The 19,760-nt window shown below is 42.9% G+C and overlaps 3 protein-coding genes across 4 annotated transcripts in view; all 3 read left to right on the top strand.

Annotated features, from left to right (window-relative positions):
* Positions 1 to 301: 301 nt before the first annotated feature.
* Positions 302 to 8,138, top strand: LOC307213391 (amine sulfotransferase-like). The gene is made up of 7 exons (XM_079971254.1): positions 302 to 415; positions 2,371 to 2,515; positions 3,926 to 4,134; positions 5,720 to 5,846; positions 6,614 to 6,708; positions 7,286 to 7,466; positions 7,846 to 8,138. The coding sequence occupies exons 2-7, from the start codon at positions 2,374 to 2,376 to the stop codon at positions 7,968 to 7,970; spliced, it is 879 nt and encodes a 292-aa protein (XP_079827380.1). The 5' UTR covers positions 302 to 415; positions 2,371 to 2,373; the 3' UTR covers positions 7,971 to 8,138.
* A 2,936-nt stretch (positions 8,139 to 11,074) lies between these two features.
* LOC307213410 (uncharacterized protein) overlaps positions 11,075 to 19,760 on the top strand; it is a 36,508-nt gene continuing 27,822 nt past the window's right edge. Inside the window, 1 exon segment of the mRNA XM_079971278.1 lies at positions 11,075 to 11,172. The gene's annotated coding sequence lies outside the window, so the exon portion shown is untranslated.
* Positions 11,103 to 18,562, top strand: LOC307213386 (amine sulfotransferase-like; the record flags this gene model as incomplete). Of its 2 annotated transcripts, none has more annotated exons than XM_079971247.1 (7): positions 11,103 to 11,176; positions 12,771 to 12,919; positions 14,407 to 14,615; positions 16,140 to 16,266; positions 17,037 to 17,131; positions 17,710 to 17,890; positions 18,270 to 18,562. In XM_079971247.1, 7 exons carry the CDS (start codon positions 11,103 to 11,105, stop codon positions 18,392 to 18,394), a joined length of 960 nt encoding a protein of 319 aa, XP_079827373.1. In that variant the 3' UTR covers positions 18,395 to 18,562. The 2 variants fall into 2 exon arrangements, with proteins under 2 accessions (XP_079827373.1, XP_079827374.1); XM_079971248.1 differs by lacking the exon at positions 11,103 to 11,176 and adding an exon at positions 12,607 to 12,681 and having other exon boundaries at positions 12,775 to 12,919.

Genomic DNA, 19,760 nt, shown 5'->3' on the forward strand with positions numbered 1-19,760 from the left:
TATTGCCTTGACATCTGCTGGGAGGGCATTCCACAGGGCAGGAACCACTACCGAGAAGGCCCTCTGTCTGTTCCCTGTAACCTCACTTCTCATAGTGAGAAGAGTTAAAGTTGGGCGTTATCGGGGTGTAAGTGAGTGCAGGCATGTGTGTGAAACAAGTTCTTCCCCTGTTGTTCTTTACATTTTATGCCTCGATGCTTCTGTGTTACCGTTCTTTTCTTGCATAACTTGCCAGGAATTATTTACTAAAGAGGAGCCATCGATTTAATCAAACTCTTATTAGTTAACAGAATTCTATAAAGCAGTTTCCTTGAGAGCTCTGAACGTGAGCCTTGAAAAGCTGAAATGCTCCAAGCTGCAGAAGAGATCGGTCTCTCCCTCTCCCTCCCACACTTTTTGACTCTAAAAACAAAAGGTAGGTAAATTTTCTTGTAAATTAAACTTTCCAAGGAAAAGCAGGACTACCGAATGACAAGGAAAAGCAGGACTACCGAATCTACTCTTTCTTGCAAGAGTTCTGAGGGGCAATAAGGTATTTCATCAGATGCATGGAAACTCTTGTCACAGTTCATATTCTTTTATGGTGTCACACAGAATGCAACATTTGTGCTACCAGAGATTAATAGTTATTTTGAGGGTACTGAATGTGAATTCCCATTGTGCAAGTGGAACCCTGCTCATTCGGCATGGGATACAACCCTTAATTTATATATTGGAAAATCAAACGGAGTATTTTTCTTGTTACTATTTTGGACATACAATGTTTTCCACTAAAAGATTGTTGCATTTCTTAGCGATGAAACACAAGACTTATATAGAGAATTAAAGTGATTTTTCTGTCTTCATGGCACTTTATTTCTTTATCACTTTTAAGCCATGGATTTTATTTTTATTTAAATGTTTATAAAGCACCCATTCATCTATAATAGCACAAGGTGGTACATCTCGATGTCATGCATCATATTATATATTATGGCCTGAAATGTCCCAACAGGTATAAAAGACAAGCAACACACTGGCGACAACTTTGGTTTCCTCAGCACCCAATGGAGCCTTGAACTTCCTCCCATAACAATTCCCCGCCTCCTTATATCATGAACTGAGCCCACCCTTGCAAGTGCCATCCTTGTCAGACGCTACGTGGGAGGAGATAAATTGGCGCAGGGAGGAGACAAAAAAAGAAAGGGATATTTTGGCAGTGGTGTCTCAGTATGGGAACACCTGCCCCTACAGGGCCCATTGTATGTCGAGCCAACTCTCTGTATTATCATAGATGAAGCTGAGGGCAGCATTCCCTCCATGGAACGTCCTTGGGCACCACATTTCAGCAACAGTTTCAGCCAGAGCTGGCAATGGAAGCCAGATGGGCGGTGACCAGTACCTTTCTGTTTGCCACCCTGTGATCCTCAGGCACATCTATGGTTTGGTCCCAGGAAGCCCGGAATATACGTCATCCCAATTTCTTGAAGCTGATCAAGAACCCAGGAGGAAATGGCAAGAGTTCCCAACAGATTCCGTCTTTCATTTCCCCTGGATCCATTTCCAGGGAGCAGTTTTTGCTTCCTTCCCACCTCCCCTGAGTACAAGAATGAGTGTCAGGATAGCAGCACTGACCAAACTATGATGCCAGGCAGCATAAGGTGAGGCCAAGGGCTGCTATTTTGCATGCTGCACACATGAACTTGAGAAATAACTATATCAGGGTGAGAGAGAAAAGCCTTCTTGTGTAGGGCAAAGCCAGCTTTGAGTTGAAAGCAGCACCATTTTAAAAAACACTTAAAGCAAGGGGAAAATAATGCTTTGTGCCTCAATGATGGGTCAAGTCTCTGTACTTTAAATGATGGACCTTTATGTTGCTCACCTGTGATGGAAGAGAAGCATGGGATTCTGCTACGGGGTCTGCAAAAAGAGTAGGATTTGACAAAATGACACCTCTATTCCTTTGTGATTTCCCATTGTCATATAATAGAGGGAACTATTGAGGAGAATCAGAACTTACAGGGTTAAACAGTTCTGGGTGATGTCTCACATTCTGAGGCATGGTTATGTTCACATACGGGAATCTTTCTTTGTGTGTGAGTTACTTTCGTTTTTGGCTGAGAGACGGAAGAAAGCCTGCTCTCTCGCCGCGACTGATTTATGATGTTTTTCTTCTCCTTAAAGGCTGTTAGAGATTAGCAAGAAGCCTGTGTTCAGTCTGATTTATTATCCACACACAAGGCAACATTTTCTGCCGCTGCAGATCTCTGATAAGAGCTGCAAAGAGAGCTCAAGTTTTTTCTATCAGCACAGGCATCCATCGGCACAGGGGGAGTGTGCCGGGCGCCATCTTATTTCAGCAACTATTCCCTTCTCTTTATTCTTAGGCAGGCAATGCAACCAGCCGAGATATACCTTCTCACATACAAAGGATTTTATTTCCAGCCAGAACGGGCTTCAGTGGAGTACTTAGATTCCCTGGAGGATTTTGAAATAAGAGACAGTGATGTATTTATAGTCACTTATCCAAAATCAGGTAAGAGTACATTTTTGTAGGTTGAACCATCATTTCAATTCAACCCTGACGGATACCCACATATATCTACATATTATCTGTATTATCCTAACGCAGGTTTAAAACCAAATGCAAAATTGAGGTCAATGTGGGTAGTACGGAACTTACCTGGTTACCTGGATAATTTTGAAATAATGTGCTTGCTTATATTCACTGACTTTCAGGATTTTGTATGTGGTGGTAAAATGGTGGTTGTAAAATTCTATTCTTAAGAAATTTCATACTGTGTCCCTTTATTTCAGCATTTATCTGCCACAGTTTTGCCAATATTAACAGGGGTCCGTATCCAATGCAGTTGTGCCCTCCATTCAATAACTTCCACTTCCACACCAGAACTTCCTTCACTCTTCTCTCCCCTTGTGTCCCCAGTGTTCCCCAAATCTGCCTTGGAGGGTTGGTGGGGTGGGGAGGACACAATAACTGGGAGTGGGAGAGGAGAGAGAGGGGAAGTTCTGCATTGTATAGGCATTTAGGACTCGGGTGACATGAAGAAAGGATTCTGCAACTGCCTTTTGCCTATTATGTTTGTCCCACTGGCCATTTGACAATATTCCTGTTCCTAGAATGCATTGATTGCATTGGCAACCCGTGCAGCCAGGTCCCTAAATCTGCCTCTGCTTGCTGTGTTGATTCCCTGCCTCTCTCTCATTTCTAGCCCAGATCTCCCATTAGGTCCAGTCGTGGATGACTCTGGATTTTTGCGCTCATCTCACTCTATAGGCCGAGGGAGCCGGCGTTTGTCCGCAGACAGCTTGTGGGTCATGTGGCCAGCATGACAACCATAGATTCCGGCATATTAGGTGACTGGGCATATTAGACGACCCACCAAACTGGCAGCTGCAATTTGAGGGTTCGTCTTATAAGTCCAGTTGCTTAATACGCTGGGCAGCTCTGCGCCACGAGAAAGCCACCCGGCGCTGAGCAGAGCCCGTCGCCAGCTGCTGCTGCTTCCGAAACAGTGGGGGGGGGCAGGCTCCACACCAGGCAGTCCTCTCCCACTGCGAAGCCCGCCGTACGCCGCCAATACCCAGTGTATAATACGACCCACGATGTTTTAACCTCTTTTCCAGGGTTAAAAAGTCTTCTTATATGCGGGAATCTATGGCAAGTCGCTCCTGGAGAACCAGAGCGGCTCACAGTAATGCCATTTACCTTCCCGCTAGAGCGGTACCTATTTATCTACTTGCAGTTTTATGTGTTTTCGAACTGCTAGGTGGGCACAAGCTGGGAACGAGCAATGGGAGCTCACCCCATTGTGGGGATTCAAACCATGACCTTCTGATCAGCAAGCCCTAGGCTCTGTGGTTTAGACCACGGCACCGCCCATGTCCCCATATGAATGAAATTAAGTATGCTTATTCTCATTTATAGGCACAATATGGACTCAAAATATTTTGAGCTTGATTTATCATGAAGGCCACCGAGATGGAACGGAAAAAGTCGACTTACTAGACAGGGTTCCGTGGCTGGAGTACAATGTCCGCAATGTGGATTACGTCAGTCGTCCATCACCTCGCCTCTTTGCTTCCCATCTACCCTACTATTTAGTACCCAAAGGGTTAAGGAACAGAAGAGCAAAAGTAGGAAACAGCACATTTATTATTTGATCATATTCAATGTTTGTCTTGCCTTATTTAAATGAACATCTCAGTTTCCGTTAACATTTCTCCGTTTTTGAGGGCAGTTCATCCAGCTGCAATTCCATTGTCCATATGAATGAATAATGCTCTGTGCACCCTGAGCTTGGAATAATTCCCATGACTTCTAAACATCACAGAGTTTATGCTCCACCATAGTAAAAGTCCTGGAGGGTGTTAAGAATAAAACAGGTTCTTTTATCTGAGATTCAGTGCACTTCAGGCAGAACACAAGTAAGCAGTCAGACAACCAATATATTGGAATTTCTACATAACATTGCTTTGTTGATTAACAAGCAGAACACATAACAAGACAAGGGAACATGCACTCAGTTTCTCACACAATCACACATACACTCACCACTCTTCTGGATCGGGTGGGAGGACAGCGGGATCTTGGCTGCATCCGACACACCAACCCTCCTGAAAAGCCTGATCTTATATAGTCCTTTTTGATGCACATCTGAATATTGGCATTTCTCATTGCCTTTGACATGTTCTTGGCAGTCTTCCACCCTTAGCATGCTCTTGGCATATCTCAACTCTCATGCTTTGCACCTGGTCTTCTGTAACTTTTGGCATAGTACAATACTCATTGTTTGTAACTAGCATTGCACAGCCAGACTTTATGCTTCCTTGCAGGTACAGTACTTTTGCCAGAACATGCACATTCCATTCGCTCTTTGATCAGCACAATTTATGAATAGTTCATCAACAGCATCCATTTTATATGGTGGTCTTCAGCCATCTTGCAGCCCATTCAAAACATGGCATTCGTTGTGCGAGTACTTGGAGCTTGCAAAGCTATCAGATGCAATACGAGATAAACTTAAAAAGATGATGAAAGAAGAATGGGAATGTTTAAATAATTATCTAGGGGATAAGGGTTCAGCAAGAAAGAACTGGTTATGTTTAGAATGATACCTCATAGATAAATGTTCCCTGATACCAAGATGAGGGTTTCCTTGGAATGCAGATCGAGAGAATTGATAAGAATAATAATCTGTTGTGACCTTTCTGTGTTCTGGCTCTTCTTCCTCCTCCTCTTCTTCTTCTTCTTCTTCTTCTTCTTCTTCTTCTTCTTCTTCTTCTTCTTCTTCTTCCCCCCTTTCCCTTTTCCCTTTCCCTTTCCTTTTTTTATCATCCTTCTTCTTATGTTTTATGCCATGTACTTTGATATTTTTTGTTGTTTTTTAGCTTTTTTCATTATTATCATTATTAAGTAATTTTCTTTTGTAATTTTGGTTGTCTATATTTATATGTATTTGTTTAAAGCAAAATAAAAGTATTTTTAAAAAAGAAAAAAATGGCATTCGTTACAAGGGTGCCATCCAACAGACTTAATAAGAATAAGCTCATTTGACACCATAGGATTGCACTGTGCATGTGACATTCATGCTGCAAAAGAGGGTGAGGCTGCCAGGGCTGTAAAGCAACTTGGAAGCACCAAGAATCCACAACAAGAGATATCTGAGATCCATCCATTTATTATTTTAGGAATCGAAAGAATTTGTTGTTATTCCTGCAGGTTGTTTATGTGGCCAGAAACCCAAAGGATGTCTTGGTTTCCTTTTACCATTTTTCCAAAACTGCAGTCCAATTAGAAGAGATAGAAGATTTTGGAATTTTCATGGAGAGGTTTTTGGCTGGGAAGGGTAAGGATGAATTGCTACTCTAAAATGAATCACTCTTGTCCCTTCATCTTTATCCTTTGACAACAGATTAAAGAATTTCTCTCTGTGTTAAGGAACCTTTTCAGAATGCCATGTCTGATGCCATAGGTTACTCTGAGGAAATTCCACATCCATGCATCACAAAGCGTCTCCAACTGAGACTCCAACTACAACATTTTATTCCACTGATGACTGGTGTTCATTGATGCTGAAGGGAGGGTATAGATCTGGCCATCTCCCAAAGGAAATCAGGTGGATTTCTATGCTGTCTGCATCAGGATGCAGCAGCTACAAATCATTACAAGGTGCAGCACCTAATCCTTAATCAAGTGTAGATATTTGTGTCAAGTTAAGTGAGAAACCCAGACAGTTTCTCTAAATGTTGCAAGTATTAACTTCCACACCATATAAGGAAACTGCCAGAGTGGGAAGGAAGGGGGCTGGAGGAAGGCTAGACTGATCTCAGCCCACCCATCACTCTCTCATCGCATTGGGATGGGAAGCACAGCAGGGAGCCTTAAAATGCAGAACTTTTCTGCAAATTCCTTCTCTGAGAAAGTGTTTGATGAAGGTGGATGGTATTAATTCAGTTTCTGTTTAATGGTTTGTTCCACTGCTGGTTCTTAAAAGGATTCCTTTAAATTGTTTTAATGGAGTTTATATGTTCGTACTGCTTCTGTCTGAATGTTGTTGTTTTTTAAAGAAAGTCTGATCTACATTTTATCCCAAATCAACATTTCTCCTATCAGTATTTGGAAGTTTATGGCTGGACCATGTGGAAGGCTGGTACTCTCACAAGGATGACTTCAATATTCTGTTTCTTACCTATGAAGAAATGAAGAAGGTAAGTTATCAAAATGCTATCTAGTCTGATATTAAACATCCATCAAAACTCTCCTTTACAAAATGGAGGAAGGAAGCAATTTGATTATTCATGTGCCCTCAGCTGCTGCTTTCCCAGCTGGTCTCGCTTCCTTTCCAAAATATTTTTCAAAGCCGAGCAGGCCATGCATTTGAGTGCAGCTTTCAGACCCTAGACTGCAAAGATGCGCTGCAACCATTTCCCCTGAGGGATTATGGGGCTATAAATAAAGTGTCATGATCCCAAGCAAGATATGTCATTTCACAGGCCCTCTGATGCTGAGGAGAGATGTCACAGAACGTCCCTTGTGTCTTCAACAGGGACATTTATTTATTTACTTGTGCCCCAGAATATAAAGCATTCTGCATGGCACATGGAATAAAAGCAACAATGAAAGTGCAATATGATGCAATGCCAATTATTCCAAACTAGGCAGGTAAAGATGCAGGCTGCTTGTTTCCCCTGCTTGTAATCCTGCCTATGCCATGAGTTTTAGTCTCTAGGCTGTCAGGTTTCTCTATTGTGGATGGCCTGGCATTAAAACCACGTTCCATTTTAGGATCTGAGAAGCTGTGTCTTGAAATTATGCAACTTCCTGGGAAAGAGACTGACGGAAAAGGAGGTGGATGTTGTTGTGGATCAGGCTACATTTAATAAAATGAAAGCAGATCCCAGGGCAAACTATGAGTTCTTGCCAACAGATCTCGTCGACCACAACAAAGGACATTTTCTTCGCAAAGGTAAGTTAATGGTAGAAAAACTGATTTGGTGCTGCTTGTAGAATCCCCTACAGATTCACCTGATATTTACACTGATATGTGATAGCTACCAAGTAATGGTGATTTCATTTTTCCAGTCTTCATGAAACTCTCACTTTCTGTAATTTCCTAATTTTAGAGTTGTTCTATTATGTACTTTCCCTGTTGTTTTTTCCTTGATTATATAGGAGGTTTTCTTCACAAAGGTAAGGTAATGGTAGATCAAACTGACTTTGTGCTGCTTGCAGAATCCCTGACATTTTCACCTGACAATTGCATCTAGGGATGGAATATATCTGGAGTTGTGGATATTTATTTGACCACCACAATGCACTTTCTTTCTGTCTGCTTCCTGGGCCAGGCACTGTTGGAGACTGGAAGAACATGATGACAGTCGCACAAAGTGAAAGGTTTGACAGCGTTTTTAAGGAGAGAATGGAGAAGCTGCCCATCAAGTTCTGCTGGGACATCCATGAGGAATCATGAGTCTGCCTTCAGCCTGGAAGGATGAAATAAAGTGCACTATATGCATTTAATCCAGCTGTATTTATAAGATTCAGCAGAATACTTTCATGAGGCTTAATAGTTTCCTAATGTTCAAATATGTGCATTAATTTTTTAAAAACACCACAATAAAATTACATTTGTACTGTCCGCTTCTTCTCTTTCTACATTCCAACATGTCCTAATTTCTGACCCCATGTGCAAATGTTAAGGAATCCCAGGATATCTATTGGGATTAGAAATTGTGTTTTAATTTGGCAATGTTATAATGAGGTTACCATAGGATTATTGTAATTGAAATTTAATAAAAAATATTCTTAAAATAAGCAAACTAACCAACTATTGGTGTCCCAGATGCACTGGCGGAGGAAGCGGGGTGTGGGCCACCCCGGAAGTCATTCCTGAGGGGGGGGTCACATTACTGTGCTGCCCCCCAAAAATATGCTCACCGCTTTCCGTGGATGGCGCCCCCCTGATATGCTCACCCCACGCCCGGGTGCCAGAGCAACTACCTCTGCTTCTGCCCAGACGGCAATGTAAATCATCCGACTCACTCATGTCATCTATTTATTTGTTGTTTGTGGAATTCAACTACACGCTCTTCCAATCATACCATCAGGACAAACATTCCAGCCTGCTGGCTGGCACAACCCCTCCTCACCTTCATTCCTTCTGCACTGTTCTTGGGGTTCTCCTGACCCCCCCTCAGAGTCAATTTTGAGGGTGCGTGGGGAATATGTGGGAAGAAGTGGGGGAAATGGACTGTGTATGTTTGATGCCCATAGCAATCTCCTTCATGGGTCAGATTGAAAAGGAGGAATTTCCATCGGGATCATGGAGTGGAGAGAAAGGGTTAAAGCAAATTTTGGATGCCATCCTGTTGCATGCCACCCCAATTTTGAGCAGTGCAAGATCCCAGGGGTTCTAAGTGCTCTGAGGTACGGGAGGTAGACAAAGTTGTGGAGCTGCCCAAGCCCAAGACATTGAAAGTGTTTTGCAGGATAAATTTGGACAGTTTAGCAAGGGGAATACAGGAGGGCATCAAGTGTATTTTTTATGCAAAGTTATTCCTGAAAACATTAGCTTTAGATGATAAACAAAAACAAAATGAGCCATTTCTGCATGTGGCATTGTTTACTGTGAAATAGCTTTCATGGAATTTTGACTAAAATGACTGGCAGCTGTCCATCTTGATGTGGACTCTGAAAATACCTCAAAATCTTTGAAGGGTGGGAAAGATTGCTCCAATATATTGGATTAGGAATTGGTAGAGACCTTAACGTCAGGTACCAACACGCCGTCCCTACACTCCTGTACAGCCCCATACTTCGCCCGGTGCGTGTTGGCCCTCTGTTTCCAAGCCCACCGCGGGAGCCCCGAAGCCACTTCTCCAAAACCCCAATAAAGTTCCATTGAGTTACCCGACTCATCATCAGAACCCGAAGATGACGTACCAGTATAGGATGAAGAAGTGTCATCCCTTCTCCGTTTGGCATGCTTCCGGGAAGACCTCCTGCGGCGACGTTTTCCGCCTGAAGACCTCCTGGCAGGAACTGGTAAACTGTCTTCAATAGAAGACTCAGAATCAAGATTCGGTTGTGCTAAACTTGGAGCTGTTGGAGAGGAAACAACACGTGAGAGGCCAGAACCCGACGCCACTTCAGCAGGAGGCTGGACAATCCCGCCTCGACAGATAGAAGATGCCGAAGGGTTCCTCCTCCCTGAGGCCCTCCCGGAGGAATGACTTGGCCTCCGCAAACGGCCGCGAGCAGCAGGTAAGTAATGGGGCTGGGTTAATTGGGAATCAACTCCAACGCCCCCAGCTGACATCCCTTCTTCCCCATTCCCGCTAGATGCCGATGAAACCGGTTACGACGCCCCCACTGGGTGAGGTGGCCTTGCAGACGTGGAAGGCTGACTGGAGCATTGTTGAAGAAAACCGTCCATATCAGCCGCAAAGCGAGACAAGGCTGCTGGATCACTGGCCATGCTTGCCACCAAGGACTGTACCCGCCCCACCGGCTGTCTCGGAGCAGGTGAGCGCAGCACCTGGGATGGGCCTCTAATAGGCCGTTTTGCGGTGGTAGATGGGCCAGGGCAGGCTGAAGCTTTCTTTGGAGCCATACCTGCTAGTTCGGAGACAAAATGAAAAGTCAAAGAAAGTTCACAAATTTAACAGACAAGAAGACTATCAAACTTCAGAGGATAATTGGCAACAGCTGGCCAAACACCTTCTAACACCGAAGCACCACTGTAGTCCTTAACAGAACCAAATATAATAATTAATTAACTCGTGCCTAAATAATAACTAAATGAAATAAAATACTACTTAAATTAAATCAAGGAGCGAATAAATATCTATTATAAGGTCAGTGCACCTCCTCAGGCTGGCCAGCAGAAAGCACTAGCAGTTTCAAGTTCAATGGGAGGAGGTGCAGTACCAGGCTAAGCCACCAGGTAGACTGAAGACCCTGTGGATAGAATCAATTTACAATGAAAACAAACCAAAAGTAATACTTGCTTACTAATTCCCAAATGGATCTAGTTAAATTAACAGGCTATATAAAGGTGAATTAAAGCAAGGTGCAAATGCGTGGGTCAACCAGAAGGTGGCTCTAGTTGGCCTGGTCAATTAAACAGGGGAAGATGCAGTGTAGCACTGAGCCACTGGGGGAGCTGACACGCAGGCAAGCTGCAATAGCTCCAAACGGCCACTAGAGGGCCAGCAAGCAGTCAGGAGACAAAACGCAGGCACTCACATACGCGCCACGTGCAAAATCAAAATGGAGGACCCCAAATGATCCAGCAAAATCCTCCACGGGTTGAATACAGGCCGTGCCAAGGCCTCAGAGGCCTGCGTGGACCACGAGTACACTGACGCACAAAGACCACTGTTGATATTGGCTGTTGCTTGTGTAAAGAAACAAGTTCTTCCTCTGTTGTTCTTTACATTTTGTGCCTCGATGCTCCTGTGTTATCGTTCTGTTCTTGCATAACTTGCCAGGAATTATTTACTAAAGAGGAGCCATCGATTTAATCAAACTCTTATTAGTTAACAGAATTCTATAAAGCAGTTTCCTTGAGAGCTCTGAACTTGAGCCTTGAAAAGCTGAAATGCTCCAAGCTGCAGAAGAGATCGGTCTCTCCCTCTCCCTCCCACACTTTTTGACTCTAAAAACAAAAGGTAGGTAAATTTTCTTGTAAATTAAACTTTCCAAGGAAAAGCAGGACTACCGAATGACAAGGAAAAGCAGGACTACCGAATCTACTCTTTCTTGCAAGAGTTCTGAGGGGCAATAAGGTATTTCATCAGATGCATGGAAACTCTTGTCACAGTTCATATTCTTTTATGGTGTCACACAGAATGCAACATTTGTGCTACCAGAGATTAATAGTTATTTTGAGGGGACTGAATGTGAATTCCCATTGTGCAAGTGGAACCCTGCTCATTCGGCATGGGATACAACCCTTAATTTATATATTGGAAAATCAAACGGAGTATTTTTCTTGTTACTATTTTCGACATACGTTTTCCACTAAATGATTGTTGCATTTCTTAGCGATGAAACACAAGACTTATATAGAGAATTAAAGTGATTTTTCTGTCTTCATGGCACTTTATTTCTTTATCACTTTTAAGCAATGGATTTTATTTTTATTTAAATGTTTATAAAGCACCCATTCATCTATAATAGCACAAGGCGGTATATCTCGATGTCATGCATCATATTCTATATTACGGCCTGAAATTTCCTAACAGGTATAAAAGGCCTGGCGACAACTGGCGACAACTTTGGTTTCCTCAGCACCCAATGGAGCCTTGAACTTTCTCCCATAACAATTCCCCTCCTCCTTATACCATGCACTGAGCCCACGCTTGCAAGTGCCTTCCTTGTCAGACGCTACGTGGGAGGAGAGAAATTGGCACAGGGAGGAGGCAAAAAAAGAAGAAGAAAGATCTATTCTGGCAGTGGTGTCTCAGTATGGGAACACCTGCCTAACAGGGCCCATTGTATGTGTAGCCAACTCTCTGTATTATCATACATGAAGCTAAGGGCAGCATTCCCTCCATGGAACGTCCTTGGGCACCACATTCCAGCAGCAGTTTCAGGCAGAGCTGGCAAGGGAAGCCAGATGGGCGGTGAAGAATACCTTTCTCTTTGCCACCCTGCGGTCCCCAGGCACATCTGTGGTTTGGTCCCAGGAGGCCCGGAAAATACGTCACCCCAATTTCTTGAGGTGAACCCAGGAGGAACCCAAGAACCCAGGAGGAATTGGCAAGAGTTCCCAACAGAGTCTGTCTTTCATTTTCCCTGGATCCATTTCCAGGGAGCAGTTTTTGCTTCCTTCCCACCTCCCCTGAGTACAAGAATGAGTGTCAGGATAGCAGCACTGACCAAACTATGATGCCAGGCAGCTTAAAGTGAGGCCAAGGGATGCTATTTTGCCTGCTGCACACATGCAGTTGAGAAATAACTATTTCAGGGTGAAAGAGAAAAGCCTTATTGTGTAGGGCAAAGCCAGCTTTGAGTTAAAAGCAGCACCATTTTAAGAAACACTTAAAGCAAGGGGGAAATAATGCTTTGTGCCTCAATGATGGGTCAAGTCTCTGTTCTTTAAATGATGGACCTTTATGTTGCTCACCTGTGATGGAAGAGAAGCATGGGATTCTACTACGGGGTCTGCAAAAAGAGTAGGATTTGACAAAATGACAACTCTATTTCTTTGTGATTTCCCATTGTTGCATAATAGAGGGAACTATTCTCTTCTCTTTATTCTTAGGCAGGCAATGCAACCAGCCGAGATATACCTTCTCACATACAAAGGATTTTATTTCCAGCCAGAATGGGCTTCAGTGGAGTACTTAGATTCCCTGGAGGATTTTGAAATAAGAGACAGTGATGTATTTATAGTCACTTATCCAAAATCAGGTAAGAGTACATTTTTGTAGGTTGAACCATCATTTCAATTCAACCCTGACGGATACCCACATATATCTACATATTATCTGTATTATCCTAACGCAGGTTTAAAACCAAATGCAAAATTGAGGTCAATGTGGGTAGTACGGAACTTACCTGGTTACATAAAGGTGAACTGGGCCATGTTTTGTTTTGTTTTAAAAAAAGAGATGAAATGAGTTTCCACCAGTGTCAACCTGTATGAGGTTTGGAAAACAAGATAAATACACAGGGGTCTGTATCCAATGCAGTTGTGCCCTACATGCAATAACTTCCACTTCCACCCAGAACTTCCTTCACTCTTCTCTCCCCTTGTGTCCCCAGTGTTCCCCAAATCTGCCTTGGAGGGTTGGTGGGGTGGGGAAGACCTAATAACTGGGAGTGGGAGAGGAGAGAGAGGGGACGTTCTGCATTGTATAGGCATTTAGGACTTGGGTGACATGAAGAAAGGATTCTGCAACTGCCTTTTGCCTATTATGTTTGTCTCATTGGCCATTTGTCAACATTCCTGTTTCTGGAATACACTGATAAAAAAATCATAGTTTGAATGTGCTGAATCAAAGTACTTTGGAGAATCAGACAACCTTTTTTTTATTCCATGGACTTTGTCTATCATTTGTATAATGTGCTGTGAAGAATCTGGAATAGAGTTTTTGGTAGCTTTCTGAACAATAAAGGACCTTATTAGCAAATATTGTTCTGTCTTCCCAAATCCTCAAATTCTGTGAAACCTTTAGGTGAACTTCGCATTTCTCATCCACAATGGAAATGAAGCCTTGGTCAATGTTCCTCATTCACCCTTTGCTGCCCCTATTTCAGTGGTGGTCTGTGTGACACCAAAATTTGGTGCCCCCCCACCTCTCACCTTCTATTTGACATCATAGTGTTGGCAACCTGTGTAGCCAGGTCCCTAAATCTGCCTCTGCTTGCTGTGTTGATTCCCTTTCTCTCTCTCATTTCTTTTCAGTGTTGCAATTCAGATAGTAAGCTCCATGATGCAGAGTCATGTTGTTTTCAGTTATTTCACTCTTTAAAGCACTAAGTACATTCATGATAATGAATGAATGAAATTAAAGTAAAGGTAAAGGTATCCCTGCACCGTTAGGTCCAGTCGTGGATGACTCTGGGGTTTTGCGCTCATCTCGCTCTATAGGCCGAGGGAGCTGGCGTTGGTCTGCAGACAGCTTCCGGGTCATGTGTCCAGCAAGACAAAGCCGCTTCTGGCAAACCAGAGTGGCTCAAAGAAATGCCAGCTACTTTCCTGTCGGAGCGGTACCTATTTATCTACTGTCACTTTGATGTGCTTTTGAACTGCTAGGTGGGCACGAGCTGGGACCCGTTGCGGGGATTTGAACCATGACCTTCTGATTGGCAAGCCCTAGGCTCTCTGGTTTAGACCGCAGTGCCACCCGCATCCCCATATGAATGAAATTAAGTAAACTTATTCTCGTTTATAGGCACAATATGGACCCAAAATATTTTGAGCTTGATTTATCATGAAGGTCACCGAGATGGAACCGAAAAAGTCGACTTACTAGACAGGGCTCCGTGGCTGGAGTACAATGTCCGCAATGTGGATTACGTCAGTCGTCCATCACCTCGCCTCTTTGCTTCCCATCTACCCTACTATTTAGTACCCAAAGGATTAAGGAACAGAAGAGCAAAAGTAGGAAACAGCACATTTATTATTTGATCATATTCAATGTTTGTCATGCCTTCTTTAAATGAACATCTCAGTTTCCGTTAACATTTCTCTGATTTTGAGGGCATCCAGCTGCAATTCCTTTGTCCATATGAATGAGTAATGCTCTGTGCACCCTGAGCTTGGAATAATTCCCATGACTTCTAAACATCACAGAGTTTATGCTCCACCATAGTAAAAGTCCTGGAGGGTGTTAAGAATAAAACAGGTTCTTTTATCTGAGATTCAGTGCACTTCAGGCAGAACACAAGTAAGCAGTCAGACAACCAATATATTGGAATTTCTACATAACATTGCTTTGTTGATTAACAAGCAGAACACATAACAAGACAAGGGAACATGCACTCAGTCACTCACACAATCACACATACACTCACCACTCTTCTTCTGGATCGGTGGGCAGACAGCGGGATCCCAGCTGCGTCCGACACACCAGCCCTCCAGAAAAGCCTGATCTTATATAGTCTTTTTTGATGCACATCTGAATATTGGCATTTCTCATTGCCTTTGACATGTTCTTGGCAGTCCTCCACCCTTGACATTTTCTTGGCATATCACAACTCTCATGCTTTGCACCTGGTCTTCTGTAACTTTTGGACCAGTACGATACTCATTGTTTGTAACTAGCATTGCACAGCCAGTCTTTATGTTTCCTTGCAAGTACAGTACTTTTGCCAGAACATGCACATTCCATTCGCTCTTTGATCAGCACAATTTATGAATAGTTCATCAACAGCATCCATTTTATATGGTGGTCTTCAGCCATCTTGCAGCCCATTCAAAACATGGCATTCATTGTACGAGTACTTGGAGCTCGCAAAGCTGACAGATGCACTAAGAGATAAACCTAAAAAGATGATGAAAGAAGAATGGGAATGTATAAATAATTATCTAGGGGATAAGGGTTCAACAAGAAAGACCAGGTTATGTTTAGAATGATACCTCATAGAGAAATGTTCCCTGATACCAAGATGAGGGATTCCTTGGAATGCAGATAGAGAGAATTGATAAGAATAATGATCTGTTGTGACCTTGATGGAAGCGTACAGTAGATGAGCCTTTCTGTGTTCTGGCTCTTCTTCTTCTTCTTCTTCTTCTTCTTCTTCTTCTTCTTCTTCTGTCATGTACTTTGATATTTTTTGTTGTTTTTTAGCTTTTTTCATTATTATCATTATTAAGTAATCTTCTTTTGTAATTTTGGTTGTCTATATTTATATGTATTTGTTTAAAGCAAAATAAAAGTATTTTTAAAAAAGAAAAAAATGGCATTTGTTACAAGGGTGCCATCCAACAGACTTAATAAGAATAAGCTCATTCGACACCATAGGATTGCACTGTGCATGTGACATTCATGCTGCAAAAGAGGGTGAGGCTGCCAGGGCTGTAAAGCAAATTGGAAGCACCAAAAATCCACAAGAAGAGATATCTGAGATCCATCCATCCATTTATTATTTTAGGAATCGAAAGAATTTGTTGTTATTCCTGCAGGTTGTTTATGTGGCCAGAAACCCAAAGGATGTCTTGGTTTCCTTTTACCATTTTTCCAAAACTATAGTCAAATCAGAAGAAGTAGAAGATTTTGGAATTTTCATGGAGAGGTTTTTGGCTGGCAAGGGTAAGGATGAATTGCTACTCTAAAATGAATCACTCTTATCCCTTCATCTTTATCCTTTGACAGCAGATTAAAGAATTTCTCTCTGTGTTAAGGAACCTTTTTAGAATGCCATGTCTGATGCCATAGGTTACTCTGAGGAAATTCCACATCCATGCATCACAAAGTGTCTCCAACTGAGACTCCAACTACACCATTTTATGCCACTGATGACTGGTGCCCATTGTCGCCGAAGGGAGGGTATAGATCTGGCCAACTCCCAAAGGAAATCAGGTGGATTTGTATGCTGTCTGCATCAGGATGCAGCAGCTACAAATCATTACAAGGTGCAGCACCTAATCCTTAATCAAGTGTAGAAATTTGTGTCAAGTTAAGTGAGAAACCCAGACAGTGTCTCTAAATGTTGCAAGTATTAACTTCCACACCATATAAGGAAACTGCCAGAGTGGGAAGGAAGGGGGCTGGAGGAAGGCTAGACTGATCTCAGCCCACCCATCACTCTCCCATCACCTTGGGTTGGGAAGCACAGCAGGGAACCTTAAAATGCAGAACTTTTCTGCAAATTCCATCTCTGAGAAAGTGTTTGATGAAGGTGGATGGTATTAATTCAGCTTCTGTTTAATGGTTTGTTCCACTGCTGGTTCTTAAAAGGATTCCTTTAAATTTTTTTAATGGAGTTTATATGTTCGTACTGCCTCTCTCTGAATGTTTTTTTTTTTAAAAAAAAAAAATCTGATCTACATTTTATGCCAAATCAACTTCTCTCACATCAGTATTTGCAAGTTTATGGCTGGACCATGTGGAAGGCTGGTACTCTCACAAGGATGACTTCAATATTCTGTTTCTTACCTATGAGGAAATGAAGAAGGTAAGTTATCAAAATGCTACCCAGTCTGATATTAAACATCCATCAAAACTCTCCTTTACAAAATGGAGGAAGGAAGCAATTTGATTATTCATGTGCCCTCAGCTGCTGCTTTCCCAGCTGGTCTCGCTTCCTTTCCAAAATATTTTTCAAAGCCGAGCAGGCCATGCATTTGAGTGCAGCTTTCAGACCCTAGACTGCAAAGATGCGCTGCAACCATTTCCCGTGAGGGATTATGGGGCTAATAATAAAGTGTCATGATCCCAAGCAAGATATGTCATTTCACAGGCCCTCTGATGCTGAGGAGATGTCACAGAACGTCCCTTGTGTCTGCAACAGGGACATTTATTTACTTGTGGACTTTGAGCTGCCCCGGACTATAAAGCTTTCTGCATGGCTCATGGAATAAAAGCAACAATGAAAGTATAATGCAATGGCAATTATTACAAATTAGGCAAAGAAAGATGCAGGCTGCTTGTTTCCCCTGCTTGTAATCCTGCCTATGCCATGAGTTTTAGTCTCTAAGCTGTCAGGTTTCTCTATTGTGGATGGCCTGACATTAAAACCACGTTCCATTTCAGGATCTGAGAAGCTGTGTCTTGAAATTATGCAACTTCCTGGGAAAGAGACTGACGGAAAAGGAGGTGGATGTTGTTGTGGATCAGGCTACATTTAATAAAATGAAAGCAGATCCCAGGGCAAACTATGAGTTCTCTCCACCAGATCTCATCGACCACAGCAAAGGACATTTTCTTCGTAAAGGTAAGTTAATGGTAGAAAAACTGATTTGGTGCTGCTTCTAGAATCCCCTACAGATTCACCTGATATTTACACTGATATGTGATAGCTACCAAGTAATGGTGATTTCATTTTTCCAGTCTTCATGAAACTCTCACTTTCTGTAATTTCCTAATTTTAGAGTTGTTCTATTATGTACTTTCCCTGTTGTTTTTTTCTTGTTTAAATAGGAGGTTTTCTTCACAAAGGTAAGGTAATGGTAGATCAAACTGACTTTGTGCTGCTTGCAGAATCCCTGACATTTTCACCTGACAATTGCATCTAGGGATGGAATATATCTGGAGTTGTGGATATTTATTTGACCACCACAATGCACTTTCTTTCTGTCTGCTTCCTGGGCCAGGCACTGTTGGAGACTGGAAGAACATGATGACAGTCGCACAAAGTGAAAGGTTTGACAGCGTTTTTAAGGAGAGAATGGAAAAGCTGCCCATCAAGTTCTGCTGGGACATCCATGAGGAATCATGAGTCTGCCTTCAGCCTGGATGGATGAAATAAAGTGCACTATATGCATTTAATCCAGCTGTATTTATAAGATTCAGCAGAATACTTTCATGAGGCTTAATAGTTTCCTAATGTTCAAATATGTGCATTAATTTTTTAAAAACACCACAATAAAATTACATTTGTACTGTCCGCTTCTTCTCTTTCTACATTCCAACATGTCCTAATTTCTGACCCCATGTGCAAATGTTAAGGAATCCCAGGATATCTATTGGGATTAGAAATTGTGTTTTAATTTGGCAGTGTTATAATGAGGGTACCATTGGACTATTGTAATTGAAATTTAATAAAAAATATTCTTAAAATAAGCAAACTAACCAACTATTGGTGTCCCAGATGCACTGGCGGAGGAAGCGGGGTGTGGGCCACCCCGGAGGCCATGCCTGAGGGGGGGGTCACATTACTGTGCTGCCCCCCCCCCAAAGATGCTCACCGCTTGCCGTGGGCGGCGCCCTCCCTGATATGCTCACCCCGCGCCCGGGTGCCAGTGCAACTACCTCTGCTTCTGCCCAGACGGCAATGTAAATCATCCGACTCACTCATGTCATCTATTTATTTGTTGTTTGTGGAATTCAACTTCACACTCTTCCAATCATACCATCAGGACAAACATTCCAGCCTGCTGGTTGGCACAACCCCTCCTCACCTTCATTCCTTCTGCACTGTTCTTGGGGTTCTCCTGACCCCCCTCAGAGTCAATTTTGAGGGTGCGTGGGGAATATGTGGGGAGAAGTGGGGGAAATGGACAGTGTATGTTTGATGCCCATAGCAATCTCCTTCATGGGTCAGATTGAAAAGGAGGAATTTCCATCGGGATCATGGAGCAGAGAGAAAGGGTTAAAGCAAATTTGGATGCCATAGAACCTGGATCAGAAGTTCCCACTGCTACTTTTAAATCTTAAGAAATGATGTTATGAGTTCCATGGAGACATCACAGAGGGACTGGTTGGATCCTGAAAATCAATGGGAGGAGCTCAGGAAGGTGGAGCTGAATAAACCTGGGGAAGGTCTTAGCCAGATGTAAGTGGTGAAATGAGGATCCCAAGAAGCGTCTGAGCCCAGGGAGAAGGCCAGTAGTCTAGAGGACAGAGAGGCACCAAGCGGGTTGGCAGAAAAATGTTCTGCCCCTGTAACATTGGACATTCCAAGCCAGGCACCACCTGCTGTGGAACAAGCTTGGGGCCTCTTCCAGTCAGCAAGAAGCCTTCTCCTTCAGGGGAGAGGCCAAATGTAAATTGGATGCTGAGCCATTGCCAATGCTGCCTCCATCTCCAAGGGCACACAGATGCTAACACATGCAAAAATCCTTGCAGACCCAACCCACCTGTAG

The sequence above is a fragment of the Podarcis cretensis genome (assembly GCF_951804945.1).
Source record: "Podarcis cretensis genome assembly, chromosome: 3".
Taxonomy (NCBI): Eukaryota; Metazoa; Chordata; class Lepidosauria; order Squamata; family Lacertidae; genus Podarcis; species Podarcis cretensis.